Source organism: Sinocyclocheilus grahami, unplaced genomic scaffold (assembly GCF_001515645.1).
Source record: "Sinocyclocheilus grahami isolate Dianchi unplaced genomic scaffold, SAMN03320097.WGS_v1.1 scaffold863.1, whole genome shotgun sequence".
NCBI classification, from domain to species: Eukaryota; Metazoa; Chordata; class Actinopteri; order Cypriniformes; family Cyprinidae; genus Sinocyclocheilus; species Sinocyclocheilus grahami.
This window is the reverse complement of record NW_015506042.1, coordinates 90,653-107,339: the sequence shown is the minus strand read 5'-3', so window position 1 is coordinate 107,339 and position 16,687 is coordinate 90,653. Positions and strand designations below refer to the sequence as shown.

Below are 16,687 nucleotides of genomic sequence, written 5' to 3'. Positions count from 1 at the left end.
GTAGCGCAGTCTCAGTTGAATGGCCACCCTGAAACCTGACTGGTTAGCATCCAGTTTGTTGTTCTGTGAAAGAAACAATGATACCTGGTTGAAAACAACTCATTCGAGGGTTTTCGATATGAACGGAAGAAGAGAGACAGGTCTGTAGCTATCTGTAAGTGAAGTGTTTAATGTAGGTTTTTTGAGCAGTGGGGTTACCCAAGCCTGCTTGAATGCAGTGGGGAAGGTGCCTGTGAGGAGAGGTGTGTTGATGATGTGTGTGAGTGCTGGTAAAAGTGTAGGAGAAATTGCTTGGAGAAGGTGTGAGGGGATTGGGTCCAGAGGGCATGTTGTAGGATGGCTGGAGAGGAGAAGTTTTGATACTTCTGCCTCAGTGAGGGGACAGAAGGAGAAGATGGGAGTTTTAGCAGTGGGTGTGGTTGGTTTGAAGTCCTGTATGTGTGGGGCTGAGAATTGACTACTGATTGTTCTCGTTTTGTCTGTGAAGAATGTGGTGAAATCATCAGCTCTTATAGAAGTGGTGGGAGGTGGTGGAGGGGGACAGAGGAGAGAATTTAATGTTTTGAAGAGATTACGTGTGTCTGGAGCACTGTTGATCTTATTGTGGAAGTAGGAAGATTTGGCAGTATGGACTTCCGCAGAGAAGTATTGCATAAGTATTGCAAGTAAGAGCTGGTCAAAGGACTGTACTTTTGTATGTGAGACATATATGTCTAGTCTCAGACTGTGCTAACAATCTTTCTGTATGAATACGACCTGCCCATAGATAGATAGATAGACAGGTGGATGGATGGACTTTTACTCTCAGCTGTTTGTAGTGCTTTTTGGGATTACTGGGATACATGATTACTGCCTTACATTCTGGCCAAAAGAAGGAATAATTATACTAATCAGTCATTTGTAACTTGTAAGATAAATAGTGATGTGTGAACGAGCGTGAGAAAATAAAACGTAAAAGATAGTTCTGCCTACTTCATCCCATTAAAGCGTGCACAAATATGCATACCTAACATGCCCACATAAATGCAGGAGATGCAGAGGAGAAGATTCATATGTATTTCAGAATCAGAAAGAACTTTTATGCATCAAGGCAAATTAGATGGCATGGTTCTCCTAAAAGAGGCGGAGGTGGAGAGCCGAACGTGAGTAAACAGCAAGTCAACAACATTGGCATCCCAAACTCTCTGTGTCTTTGGTGCCCAATTGAGCTTGATGCCCTCAGGTAAAAATGGTAGCCTGAATGCATGAGTTACCTTAGCTATATGCTCGACTGAACTGGAATGTTTGTGTTCTAGACGATGAATAAGATGTTGGCAGCGTGTCTGATTCTTCATATTGGCAGTGAGGCAGTCCCACAGCTGTGGACCTCTGTAACATAATGCCTTTCCACCAGCAGATGTTCGTACAGTGCATGGAAGAGGCATGCATCCTGTGATTGAAGGAGACACAGCAGGCAGTAGGGTGTTTGGAGATCTTGCAGGTAGTCTTACAGATTATATTGCAGAGCTTTGTAAGTTAGCAGTGAAATTTCATAGTCTTAGACCTGATTTTGACATTTACTGAAGAAAATCTGACTAGTGCTCAACCATGAAAAAGTTATCCACATAGGTGGTTGCCACGGGTGGTTTTAGCACTCTGTTATTATGGTTTCTAGACTGTTATTGGTGGTTGCTAGGGTGTTGCTATGCAATTTCTTAAGTGTTCTAAGTGGTTTTAGCATCTTCTGTGGTTGCTAAACCGTTATTGTTGGTTGCTAGTGTGTTGCTATGCAAGTTCTAGTGTTCTAGGTTTTAGTAATTTATGTGGTTCCTAGAGTGTTACCATGCAGTGTCTGAAGTGTTTTAGGAATTTATGTTGTGTTGCTGTTTCAACACCTTGTTATGTGGTTCCTACAGTGTTATGGGTGGTTGCTAGGGTGGTGCTATGGAATTTTTAAAGTGTTCAAAGTGGTTTAGCACATTGTTTTGTGGTTGCTAGAATGTTATACGAGGTTGCTAGGATGTCTCAATGCTGCCTATAGTGTTCTAAGAGGTTTTAGCACTTTGCTATGTAGTTTCTAGGGTGTTGCTATGCAATTTCAAAAGTGTTCTAAATGATTTTAACACCTTGTTATGTGACTGTTAGAATGTTATGGTTGGTTGTTGCTATGCTGCTCCTGGGGTGTTCTAAGATGTTTTAGCACAAAATTGACCATAACACCGGGATCTTTACAGTTGTGGAAAACAGTACAATAGAACCCTTTTGTTTTGAAGGTGCATAATTGTGTTTAATCAGTGAAGCAGTGGAAGTTGAATGTTTATAATGATAGAAATAATAACTCCAGGATACAACTTTGATGGACACTATCCTAGACCCTTAATTTTCATACTTGACCCGTGATTTTCAAGTCTTCCTAACAGGATGTTAAGGTCAATGGGGTCAACTGTGTGCTGAAAGCTCCAAAGAGATCCAGTAGTGCTACAAGTGAGATACAGCCATGGGCAGTGGGCAGTATGTTATTGAGAACTTTGACAAGTGCCGTTTTAGTCTTCAGCAACGCTGTTAAAATCATGTCAGTGTCCACTAACAGTTTGAGTGTAGACAACAACTCCTTTGAGAACAAACGGCTCAGGTCTGGCGTCCGTCGAGGCCTAGCACTAGTATGTGCTCTCTCTTAGTAAAAATTAGTATGCATTACATTGATTTCCACTAATAAGGAAATGAAATCCAATCAAAATTGGACATGCAAGTTAGTTCCTTGATTTAAAAAAAAAAATGTATTAGAAGTTTATGGAATAGCTTTAATCGCTAGTGTTGTTCTCTAAGATCTGGTTGTAACTGGGCTGTTGTTTGAAACCCACATCAGCAGTATCTGTGGGACTCCTTGCTCTCACATATGTAACATCACTTAATCATAAAGTTCCTCAGTGGCATTTAAAAACTAGTCCATGGTTTCTCTCTTCATCTAAATTACGAATAGGATACAAATTGTTGCTATTGATGTGCAAAGCCCTGAGTGACACAGCAAAAGAGTCTGTAGATGACCTCTTGACCTGCTTCCAACCCCCACATTTGCTCACAAGATTCTAGTCACATAAGGACCTTGTATTATTCTACTTATGTATCAAAGAGATCCAATAGTGCTACCAGCTACAGCACTGGTCAGTGGACAATAATCTGTTATTGAAGACTTTGACAGTGCTATTTCAGTAATTATCCACACTAGGCTGACACTGGTTATTTATTTAAATAAATAAATATTTAATAATATAAGTCTATGAACACTAAAATTATGTATTTTTATTTTATTTAATAATAATTGAGTTTTATTCGTTTTTAATTGGTTATTATTATTATTATTATATTTACATTTATATTTATGTCATTATCTAAATTTATATATTTATTTAGTAATATTTAATATAATAATTATTCATTATTACCAAATACTGTTTCATTATTATTTTTATATTTAGGCACATGTGTTTAACTTCTCTTATATTACTGATTTTTGCCTGTTTTACTTTTATTACTTATATATACATTTTTTATACATTTTGTAATAATAATAATAATTATTATTATTATTAATGTTATAATTATTAATTATTACGAAATACTATTATGTTTAATTTTTTTTAAATATAATTTATGCACATTTGTTTAGCTTCTCTTATATTACAGATTTTTTTGCCTCTTTTACTTTTTAAAAAATATTTACGTCACTTACTGTACATTATTCCAATTATTGTTTTACGTGGTTTTTTGCATTTTTACATACTTCATTTTGTATTGATTAACTGCTTTTAGTGTTTTCAATGTCTGTAAAGTGACTACGAATAGAAAAGCCCTGCCCTGTGAGCCTCCCTCCTTTTACTGTTGGATTGTGGGTAATTTGTCCTTGATGTGACAAATGTGACAGAACGTGTGCGTCTCCTTGTTTATCTTTCTAAATGAGTTTTAGCATTGCAGTGTGGGCCGTTGCATGCAGTGGAACTCTATAACTGTTGAAAAATCTCAACACTGACAGGCCCAGGTGTGCCTGTATGTATGTGTGTGTGTCGGTCTATGACGTGTTTTCGTGTGTGTGTCTTGCGAGTCGCAGAGTTGTCTAAATCCTGTACACCTGCAGGCATTTAAAGCAAAGAATTATTTTTTTCACTAATCCTTCTGACGTGTCTCCAACTTAACACCGTGAGCTAGGCTTTTCTGTCTCCTTTTTCTCGTCTTTTGGTAGTTTTCCTCATTAAATCTGCATATCACTTTCTCTTTCTCTTCCCAGGGTACAGCATCTGTTCTGCAGCGCAGGTCTGATAATGAGGAATATGTTGAAGTGGGCCGCCTGGGTCCATCTGACTACTTCGGTGAGTGTTGTGAGGATCGCAGAGCCTGCAACGTTGTGCCAGAGTCTTGTAAATAAGAGAACAGAAGTGCCTGAGCCAGGCAGGAAGAGTAGCTTTCCTAACAGGTGGCAGTTCGTCATGTGCAGGGCTTGCAGAATGTAGATCTGTGTGCTTGTTTACCGTCAGTGCGGTTTACACTACTGCACCACAGGCGCACTGATCTATGGTTTATCACATGACATAGTGAGTATAGTAATATTTACATTATGTAGCGAGACACTGCTTTTTGTATTGTGACTGTATCATTTCAAAGCTGTGTGTTTATGTTATCAGCATACAGCAAAGGCAGTGAATTTTAACTGATGACTGCTTAAAGGGGGGGTGAGACATTTCTGCAACACTAGTGTCACCAAACAGAATGGCAGAAATAGTGATTGTTTAAAACAGATTTTCTAAACACTCCCCGATCTGCCATTGGTTGGCCAATGAGATAGTCCCTCCTCAAACTCAAACCATTGGATTGAGTCAATGTTTTACTGTTAGGCTGCTCAAATGGCTTAATTACTTATTAGTTTCTGCATAAAAAATAAAGTACCTTTAAATGTCTTTAAATGTTTAAATGTCTTTAAATACTTTATTGTTGTGATTTTTTTTCTTTAAAGGGGTCATAAATGTAAACATTTGTATCATTTCATTGACTTATAAAGTCAATGTTTTTACACATACAGAGCAAAAACAGTCATAATAATACAATAATACAAAATTTAATAACATTTTTATAATTATTTGCATTAATATATTATTTATAATAATGATGATGATCATCATCACACCAATTACAACTAAATATTATTACATTTAATTATTTTGAAAATGTTTCATTTATTATATATTTATGATTTTTGCCATGTTTTAGTTTTTACACACAACATTTATGTAACATTTACATCCTTAACATTATTCTAATTATTGTTTTACTTGTATTTATAATAATTATGATGATGATGATGATTATCATTACACTAATTACTACTAAATGTTGTTATATTTAATTATTTTGAAAATGTTTATTTTCTTATATATTTGTCCTTTTAAAAGGGTCATAATCTACACATTTGTGTCATTATACACATTCAATGTTCTTGCAAAAACAGTGCAAAACCATATTTGTTTCCACTCTGTCGGAATTAGGCTGACTGTTTTTGCTACTGTACCTTTAAGACTTCTATATGTAAATAAACCTTTGCTACGACCAGCTGACATCTATGTAGCGGCATAGTTCACATTGGTTCATTAGGGATAGCCATGTTACTAAGTATTGAATAGGTGTTGTTAATTATGTAAATTTAAGCGGTACCAAAACAGAGCCCTGAGGGACACCAGAGCTGATGCCATAATGAATTTGTGAATTCTTTTGGCAAACTAGTATTAATTAATAGCCTGGATGCACTGGGATATTTTGAGTTTTGAATGTTAGAGTATGTAAGATCGATTTTATGTCAGAGTGAAAAAGTGAGAAAAATCTAAATGGATTTCTATGATGTGTAACCTTTGAATAAAGTCATTAAGCTAATCTATGTGCATTTGTTTTATTTGTTCAGGTGAGATAGCGCTGCTACTGAACAGACCCCGTGCGGCCACTGTCGTGGCCAGAGGTCCGCTCAAGTGCGTGAAGCTGGACAGGCCACGTTTCGAGCGTGTCCTCGGGCCCTGCTCTGAGATCCTCAAGAGGAACATTCAGAGATATAACAGCTTCATTTCCCTCACAGTCTAACCCAACCATCTGACACTTGTCTAGACCTCTGTCAGGTTACTTGGGTGCCTGGTTGCATAAAATAATGTGTGAGGTACTAGCTTAACTCTAGTTGAGTTGCTCTGAACAGGGTCGACAGTAGATAATAATAAAAAACAACTTATTTTATGCAGCCAAGCATTCAGTTTTATTTTTATTGCAAGAAGCACAAGTGCTCCACCTTTCTGCTTTTTTCCTTTATGTGATTTTCTTTTTCTTATGTGCACTTTGAATTGACCTATGCTGTCACGAAGCTTTATTTCTGCAGATTAGGTGAGGAAATGAGGTGCCTAAATGGACTGATATGAAATATCTTCATGTGGCATGTGTAAATGTCCTACAATACATGATGCATGCAGACCAGAGATGCATTTTGTACACTTGCCATTCAGCGTTGAACAGGAAGGTAATATTACAGATGGTATAAGTATATGAATATGTTTACGTAGAGGAAAGAGTTTTTTAACCTTTGCCTTTTAGCTTTGTTTAGCGTGCTGTGTTTAACCCCACATGGGTCAGTTTGCCGTCTTGTTCGAGAGCTCTGACCCTCTGATGCGAAATCTGTTTATTGAAAAGCATTTTTTTTGCTGTTCTATAGTGATATTTTCTTCTTGGCTGTTCCATCCCTTAACCTTCTCTGAGTTGTGCTTCTGCAGCTGGAATTCATGGGAAGTGGTTTGTTACATTTTAAGACACAAGTTTTAATAGAGGACAGCTTTAAAAGGGGTTTTCATGGGAGTCTCGCTGAAGTCTTAATGTGTTGTAAGAGTTAAATCTGTGTGCTGTTGCTTTTCTTTTATTCTTTACAATGCAATTGTATTACACGCAAATGCACATCCACACACATGCTCTTACATCCTGAGGCCATGACAAGTTTGGGTGAATCTCATGAAACCTGTCAAGAACATTTCCAGGTCGTATTTCACCCTGATTCCCCAAAATACACACACACAACACACACACACACACATCATAGGCTTCATATGCATATGTACCATATTTACGGTATGAAGCTTATTTTTAGGACCATTGAGATTTGGAGTAGTATTTTTTGTACTAACTTTAATTTATGCTGATTTAAATAATAAAAAATATATATATATTTTTTTTTTTACTGTAAAACAGTAAATAAAAAATACAAAATTGACAATTTTGGGAATTATAATAAATTTTGGGGAAGGAAATGGGAATAAGATTTTTGTTGTACAGTATTGATAATATTGTGGATAAATGTACGCAGTTGTCAAAACAATAATGCAAACATCCTAAAAATGCTCTTCAAAATATGTTTAAATTGATTTATGAACAAAAATAATACAATTTTTGAGTGAAATGTGACAAGTGACTAATGGATGTGATCCAATATTGACCAGAAATGGGGAAAAAGTAAAAAAAAAAAAAAAAAAAAATGAGAATAATGGCAGGTACGCTAATTTTGTGGGAAAGATTTTTTTGTAGTACAGTATCGAGAATATTGTGGAAAAATGCACACAATTGTCATGAAAATAATACAAACACAAAGCAAAAATGTCCCAAAAATGGTCTTAAAAATAGGTTTGAATTTATTTATGAAAAATATAATTCAATTTTGGGGTGAAGTGTGACATTTTTTTGTGTGATTCACCAGTTTATTATAAAGTACTTATGGAAATGTTCTAGAATTGAATAGAAATCATAAAATTTGTTCTCAGTACCTGCCTACAACAGCATTTTGGCCATTGTTTGTGTGTTCAAAACATTTACCTGTATAATTCACCTATGAGGCTCAAAAGTGCTGTAGGTTTTGAGACAGCCATTGTTTGTTTGTCGTGACTTAAGGAGAGTGTTGGTTTTTTGCAGTTTAGTTTATTTAGATGAATATGTTGGAGGTTATTTGAGTGAATTTGGAAGGAGCGATTGTGCATGCTTTGTTTCTTTGGTTTTTACAAAATAAAATGCACACACACACACACACACACACCAACGTTTACTCACATTCTGTGACTCAAATCTTTAGGCCAATAAAGAAAAGCTTCTGAACATCATTAAATGTCTCGTCACTTTTTAATGCATCTGTTTGTCTCTTGAAACCCCCTTTGATCTTTTCTAGATCACCTTATCATTCTTCCTGTCTGTTTGACACTCGTTCACCCTGGATCTCTCTCTCTCTCTTTTACTCCCACTGTCAGTCAGATGTCAGCTTGTGTTGTCAGAGGAAGCGGAGGCCAGCGAGATTAAACTGGAGCTTTTGGCTTTGACACATTCCATCTGATCTTAACTACACTAAATCAATTTGGGAATGTACTCAAGCCTGCCAGTCAAGCACTTTAAACACACACACACGCACAGACACATTTGATTATAAAAGCTTCAGGCTGAATTGATGACCTCTTATTTTAAGACCTCTATTTTCTTTCCATTTTTGTCTATTTTTATTAAGGGCTTTTTTTTATTTTACATATCAGTTGATTTGCATGTTTTAAGGGCATTAATGTTTGTATTTTACGTATGAAGCTTTTTTTTGCATGCTTTAAAGGGGTCATATGATGCTGCTAAAAAGAACATTATTTTGTGTATTTGGTGTAATGAAATGTGTTTATGCGGTTTATGGTTAAAAAAACACATTATTTTCTACATACTTTACATTATAGTTGCTCCTCTATGCCCCGACTTTCTGAAACGTGTCGATTTTTACAAAGCTCATCGGTCTGAAAAAGCGAGATGTGCTGTGATTGGCCAGCTATCCAGTGCGTTATGATTGGCCGAATACCCCAGGCATGTGACGGAAATGCTACGCCCCTTACCATACTGACTGATTTGTAGTCGTGTCCATTTTTGGAAGACCAAACAAAGTAGTTTCGCTTTCACAACGAAACACAGCGTGACACACGACGGTCTAGAGTGAGCGGCCACGGCCTAGAGTGAGCGGAGGCCGGGGGCTAGAGTGAGGAACGGCCGGAGGGCTTGAGTGAGCGGAGGCGGGCGGGCTTGCGACAACAACATGTGACGACCCCGGACTGGACTCCGCTTCATCTACGGTGAAAGCTGATCCGGCGATCCACAGCGCAAAGTTGTTGTATTTCCTCAGCAACCAGCACGGATCAGCTCCAGGCATGACGAAGCAGATATCGTCCTCTTTTGGAAGACCAAACAAAGTAGTTTCACTTTCACAACGAAACACACAGCGCCTTCACGACATGGCGGCAACAACAATACTACAGCGAGAATAAAAATTACGCCTTCTTTCTTTGCGTGAACATTTGGGCGGCGTTATGCAAATCTTCCCACATCGTGACGTAGATATGTGGGGGCGTGTTAGAACGAGCCTTTTTAGGTAGGCGTGGCTGACTCTTAACTTTTATAAAGAATATCTCTTTGATATTTGAGACTTTAGTCTTTGCAACTTTACAGATCTTCTTTATGCACCAAGAGCTTGTAACACTCCAAAGAGAAAGGACAAATTTAAATCGCATCATATGACCCCTTTAAATGTAACTTCTATAAGATTTTTTAAAAATTCTTTGCAAGTTTTAAAAGTTTGAATTATCTTGCCTTTAATGTTGCTTTAACTATTGTTTTGCATGTTTTAATGACATTAGTATATTTATTTATGTTTTTACATATGATACTTTTTATTTTGCATGCTTTAAAGGAATTAATTTTCAGGTTTTTATAATAGCATTATAATGTTAGACTTTTAGAATTTAATTTTTACGTGATTTTTTTTGTATTATCTGTTTTTAATAATTATGCTTTTTAATTTTAGTAGTAGAGTATATTAATTTATTTGCATTTTTTAACTAAATTTAGGTTTAAATTTAGCCTTTTTTTATCTAATGAGGCTTTTTAATTTAACTTTCGTAATAAGGCTTTGTAAATTCTTTGCATGATTTAAAAGTTTGAATTATCTTGCTTTTTATGTTCCTTTAATTGTTTGTTTGTTTGCACCACAATACATTTTTATTTTTTTTACAGTCAGTTTATTTGGAGTAGATTTGCAACTGGAGTCTCAGTAGATTTCATTACCAGCAACCCGCCTTTACCACCCCACCCTGTCATGAATCATTTAACAGATTTCCCCCCGACCATTACTGTGAGAACACGTTGATATTCAAGCTTAAATTGTATAACTGCTAACATGTCATCTTTGTGTCCCAAACTAATCCCTGTATGGCAGTATCAATGTATGAATATCCACATTACAGTTAAATCCTGACCTGCTTGGGTCGAGGACTGGGATGTGCTGCCAGCTCTAATGAGAAAACAAGAATGAAAGGATCAGAGGAAAGGAGGTGCAGAGGTCAATCAGGAGAGCACCAGATCAGGTCAGCAGATCACAATCTCTCTGAATAATGGAATTCCACAAAAATTCAAAGGAGTTAATGGAACAGGAAATAAAGCCATGACCTGATTACAGTTCAAACACTACTCCGACTTTTGGAATTTTTAAAATTCAGCCAGAACTCAAAGCATAAGAACTTCATGCACACTATAATTATAGACTGACAGATTCAGATCTAGTAATATGATCATAGGAAGTATGTAGTCAAAAAAAATTTCTCCATGTATGCATGTGTGTGTGTGTGTGTGCTGTGGGCTAAACTGAACTGTTTATTTTTCCACATACTGTATATGACTAATCAAAGATGATTTATAACCAAATTCCCGCAGGACATTAGACACTTAGAGGATTCTCTTTGATGTGTTTCCTGTTTGGTGATGTAGTGTCCATTCACCTGCCTATGTAAAGAAGAAAAATGGCCCAATGACAGTTCAGTCCAAGAGGAACAGCACAAGCAATTGTCCTAATGAATCATTCATTCATTTCACCCTTTGAAGAAAAAAAAAAAATATTTACCACTCATACTAATTTTTGTTGTGCGCAGTATACATGGAATACCAGGACGGTTTTAGTGTCTTGAGTTTTGTAATAATTTTTTTTTATGGATTTTTGGATGTGTGTGATACTTGAACTGAAGACAAATTTCTATTATTATGTAATAGACAATAAAGTTTTTTGAATTTGAATGAACCACTAAATTTAGCTGCATGTGCAATATATAACCATGACACAATGCATTGGGCAAGGTAATTATAGTTAACTAAAACTAAAACCATTTTTTACTTAAAATAAATGGAAGTACATTTTTATGTATGTGTATATATATATGTATATATATATATATATATATATATATATATATATATATAATTTCAGGTACTTGCCGCTGGACTCATCATCAGTGATGTTCCTGGAATCATCGGGTGTTTCGGGTCTTTCAACATCATACACCCTCTTCCAGGTGACTGATCAGACCCAAGCTTGTGTCCAGCTGACTAGCTACTTAGCACTCCATGGCTCTCCTCTTTTGAGCCATAGCAACCTTGAAGCCCTCTCTGCTGCTTCAGTGGTGCTGCGTATAGCTACCCTCCTGCTCGCTCCCTCAATGCCCAGCTCTCTGTAGGCTCTGGCCAAGGAACTTGCTGCAAACCCCCTACATCCAACTTCAACTGGGATGCACCTCGCTCTCCATCCTGCCTGCTTGCAGTCGCTGACGAGTCCTTCATACTTGGAGAGCTTCCTTTCAAAAGCTTCTTCCAAGCGATCTTCCCAAGGGACGGTCAGTTCCAGCAGCACAACTTGTTTTGTGGATTCCGATACAAGGATGATGTCTGGTCGCAGAGTGGTAACTACAATATGACTAGGGAACTTCAGCTGTTTTTCTTGGTCCACTAGCAGTTGCCAGTCCCTTGCAGAGGCCAGTATGCCGGCAGATTTCCTCTTCGTTGAAGTAGGCTGCTCTCCAGCTCTGACGAATTTAATTCTCTGCTTGGAGGGTCGGGACCGCTTTGCCCTTTCAACTCCAGTGCCGATAACTTCAGCAATGGTCTTCAGGACTCGATCGTGCCTCCATTGGTACCAACCTTCTCCAAGTGCCTTTGGGCAGCAGCTCAAAATATGCTCCAGGGTTCCTCGCTTGGAGCACAGTGGGCATGCTGGTGATTCTACTTTTCCCCATAAGTGAAGATTTTATGGACTCGGCAGGACATTGAACACTGACAGGATGAGAAATTTTATGCGGTATGGCTCAGCCTTCCAAAGCTCTGTCCAGGTAACTTTCATATCTATTGCTTTCTCCCATCTCGTCCAGGCTCCTTGTTGTTTCATTCCCACTGCCCTGCAGGATATAATCTCCTCCACAGTTGCTCTCACCTCCTCCTGAACAAGGCTGTTCCTTTTCTTCCTTCTGCTGAGGTTCACCTGTGGCGTCGGAAAGGATCCCAACCCAGCTCTGCCTTGTGTAACTACTCCCACCAGCCTCCTGTGCCGCAACCTTGCCTCTGCCTCAACCTTGTCTCTGCCTCCTGAACAGCCTCTTCTGCCTTCCATTTTCTGCCAGTCCTCACTTGGATCCCTGCTTTGGCTACTTTCTGGTCTCTTGAGTCCCTGTATTGTAACACTTCTCTAGTTCTTGTTACTTTGAATTCCTCCTCTAAGGATTTGAAAGGTAGCTGCAGCTTGTGGTGATGTCCATAAAGCACGATGCTGCTCAGGCTCTTCGGCAACCCCAGCCATCTCCTGAGGTAGCTACTAACTTTCCTCTCCAATATCTCAACTGTTGTAATCGGTACTTCATATACATGAAGGGGCCACAGAATTCTAGGGAAAATGCCGTGCTGGTACACCCAGGCTTTAAACTTCCCTGGTAAGCCAAAATTGTCTGTAGATTTCAGCCAACACTCTAACTCTGTACAGGTGGCATGGATCGATCTTGTGTCTCTCAAAGAACTGTCGAACACCTTGCCTACACTCTTGACTGGCTTTTCTGAAATAGTTGGGATGGTTGTGCCTGCAATGTGGAATCTTAGTTTATCTTCCACCTTCCCTTTCTTCAGTACCAATGATCTTGATTTGGCAGGTTTGAAATGCATACGGGCCCACTCCATTAGCTTCTATAAGCCCTGTAAAATCCACCGACATCCTGGGACTGATTCTGTGGTGACTGTAAGATCATCCATAAAAGCCCTGATGGGTGGTTGTCGCTGGGCCGAATTTGTTGTGAAGACCCTGATCTTCTTTCGCAGGATACACATCAGCTGAGCTAAGCCAATGCACTCACTCTCTCCTGCCTCCTTAAACTGGGACTTCAGCACTCTCATCTCCTGCCTGATGCTATGAATTCTCACTGCTCTATAATTCTTGGAGTAAGGTGTTCTCGTACTTTTCTCTTCTTCTCCAAACCGTTCGGCTCCCATACTGACAATAATGGTTGTCATGGCTTGCAGCTTTCCGTCAGCCTCTCCCTTAACTGTTGCCTCCAAAATCTGGTTGACATCTTCATCAAACTGCTCCCACAGTGAAGTCATGTAAGCTGCTGGCCATTTGATCTGTCTCCTGCTGAACTTAATGTTGAGGGGATTTGTTTGCAACACATGAAGGTTCCGGGCACTGTGGGGTGACTCCGGGCATGGCCCCTCCTGCGACACACCAGGTTGGACTCCTGTGCGTTGTGCTGCTTCTCCTCCTCCCAAACACTTCATTCTTGCTTGGCGGATCTTTAAGCCACGATTGTTCTTGCAGACTTTGCTACATATGCACTGGTTATTCATAGTCGACTTTCCATTGTGCGGGTCTGATACCATTGTATCCATCCAACTGGGGTGCTCACCCCCTCCAAATTAATAAATAAAAACTTAAAATTAAAGTGAAAACAGAAAATATAAAAATAAAATCTAATTCTAATGCTTAATAATATAGCATATGGTTATAAAAAAAAGGCATTATTCAGTAGTAATTGTTTCTAATTAGTGGGATGCTACATTGCCATGATTGCCATGACCTCATAAAGTTGCATGTTTAATTCAGCAGGTGACATGCAGTTAGCATAAATAAAAATGGCTATTTTGCACTTTAAATCCAAGTTCTACTTGTGTAAAATATCATAAATTAGGAAATTGGTGCTCAACACATATACTGCAAAGTCAGAATAAGTGTAGTATAATAGTATGCCATTTTGAACATTAAAGGTAAAATATGTAAGAAGTCGACTGTGACATATAAATAATAAAAGCTCCGCTACTTTCGAGCCGTGTGTCACGCTCGTTCAGCGGCCTCGTTTCGCTTTGACGGCTTTCTGCCTCACCCTGCTTCATTCTACTACGTTAATAAATCATTAGCTTATCCATGAACATGATTTCTGCCCGAGTCCCCTCGGATTGCATCGGCTGTGGGGATGAAGACGACAACTCCCATGATTCCACACTCAGTCACGGCGTCATCCAACTACGCCTTTGTCTATTTGTTTATTTTGAATATGTGCCCTCTAGCGGTGAAAATTACATATTGTGCCTTTAATATCTGCATTAACTGATCAGGCTGACAATCTGCCGATATATATATATGAAGATCATTCATTCATTCATTCTTGTATTTATTTATTTATTTATTTTCAGGGTTGCTGAAGTATGCAGTATGTACTAAGCGTTTCGCTACTGCTGCATTCCAAACGTGGCCAGTGTTAAGTAGACATGCACTTCACTGGCACTGAGAGCTGCTGACACACACACTTTAATCTGCTGGAAGGATGGAAGAGTCTCAAGGGTGTCATTAACCAGTAACAAGCACTCAGGCAGTATTGTGCTGTAACACAAGCATGAGAAATGAACAGTCCATTATTACTTCAGCTAAATGACTTCTGAATTCTCTGATCGATGGCTCGTTGTCTTCAATCACATCTGACCCATACTTAAGGTCACAAGATAATTCTGACCCCAGGGGGCTTATGTGATTTGTGGTGTGCAGGACAGCCTTTCCATCAACCGCTGCATGTGACGGGGCTGATTGAAGCCACTTAGATCAAAACTTAAATATACACATTTTATTTCAATTTATTTGTACCATTGTGAAAAAGAAGTCCACTTAGCATACTTTTAGAAAGAGTGCTTATTAGGGAAATAATGTACTTTAAATGAATATACTTGAATATGTACTGAGTAATGTTTTCTTACTCTTGATTGCTTGTTAGTTCCAATCAAATGAAAATATATTATAGTTTAAATTTAAGTTTAAAGTGATTAGTTGAACTTTAGAGTGCTCTTTTGTCCTACTTAAGTAGGACTTAAGTGCATCTTTATATGTCATTTCATAATTGCTTTTCTTGTCATTTTTAAAGTTTACTGTCGAATGTACAAGCATTTATGGTAAAACATATATATTTAATGTTATTTTTATTAAAACTTGTATATCATGTATTTGAATATATTTTGAATTACAAATTTAGTACTTTTAAAAATATATTTAAACGTAACATTAAAATAAGTGTACTTATTTTAAGCATGTAAAATATTATTAAATTATAATTCATATGTATTTTAAAGTCAAATTTTTAATTTGATTTTTAAAAAGTGAATTTATGTGTGTTTAATTTATTAATATGAATTTTTCATTATAAGTACAGTTTTTATTTTTATTTTTAGAATATACTTAATGTTTGAAGTACACTACAAGTGCACATTTAATGTGGTAACACTCGTCTGGAAACTGGAATTCCTCAGCCGCTTCTGGACCTGTTGCTTTATTGCTTTCATATAACAGTAAAGAGCCAAACTCCTCTAATTTTCTTTTAAAAGCTGGCAGCCTGCCTGTGGCTTCCAGAGGAGCTGCTATGCATCATGGGAGGGGGCTTTTAACAACATGAGTACCTCGATGTGTGTGTGAACAGTTATTGTGGATCACTTACATCGGGTGAGGCAGAATCTAATATGCCTGTGCCACACACACTCATTTACTGCAGCTAAATCAAAAAGAGCTGGAGCTCCCCATTCAAATTGTGAATGCAACAAGATCCATGGTTGTTTATAAGGGCCTTATAAATTTCTACAAGTCTTACAAGAAACACCTGTTTGTGATTGTTAGTGTCTGTTTTGGAGTGTTTTGCTTTAATTGCCATGTTTATGGTGAGTCGAGTGGTTAGTTTTTTCTACAAATTAAGGAATGTGACTAGTAAATGGGAAAAAGTTAGTGCAAGAACTACTGAGGGAGTGCAGTTACACATTCACTGAAGCATAATTCAAATTTGACCGTCTCACTCTGTATGCATATACCATATTCTTATATATTTTGTTTTAATATTTATAATATAACATTTAATATTATAATATTTTATTTTATTGAAACTATGAAGTTCTTTTAAAAATGATAAAGTAATAAGTTTTAAGTAAAACGTTTAAGGCTGCATTGATTCTGTTTTTCAATTTCACAGAATTAAAGCAGCATCAGAGGCAATATGATAGGGACTAAAGAATGATTTAATTTAATTTCATTGTGGGTTTTTTATGTTATTGCATTGTTTAGTTTATTTTATTGCATTGCCTAGTTTTATTATTTTATGGTATTGCATTTAGTTTTGTGTTGTTGCATTGTTTTATTTTACTTTACTTGAATTGCATCGCCTTTTATTTTATTTCATTTTTGTTTTGTTTTATTGCATTGCAGTTTTATTATTTTATTTTATTGCATTTTTATTTTGTTTTGTTGCATTGCCTAGTTTTATTTATTTCTGTTTTATTTTATTGCTTTGCTTTACCTATCCCC

General features: G+C 37.4%; 1 protein-coding gene and 1 pseudogene across 1 annotated transcript in view; one reads left to right on the top strand and one right to left on the bottom strand.

Moving 5' to 3' along the window:
* LOC107563218 (cAMP-dependent protein kinase type I-beta regulatory subunit) overlaps window positions 1–6,516 on the top strand; it is a 68,781-nt gene extending 62,265 nt beyond the window's left edge. The window contains exons 10-11 of the mRNA XM_016248031.1: window positions 4,217–4,343; window positions 5,924–6,516. Of these exons, the coding sequence (XP_016103517.1) occupies window positions 4,217–4,343; window positions 5,924–6,096 (300 nt within the window). The 3' untranslated portion in view covers window positions 6,097–6,516. The remainder of the gene's footprint in view (window positions 1–4,216; window positions 4,344–5,923) is intronic.
* A 4,888-nt stretch (window positions 6,517–11,404) lies between these two features.
* LOC107563217 (uncharacterized) lies at window positions 11,405–13,635 on the bottom strand (annotated as a pseudogene).
* Between the last annotated feature and the right edge of the window lie 3,052 nt (window positions 13,636–16,687).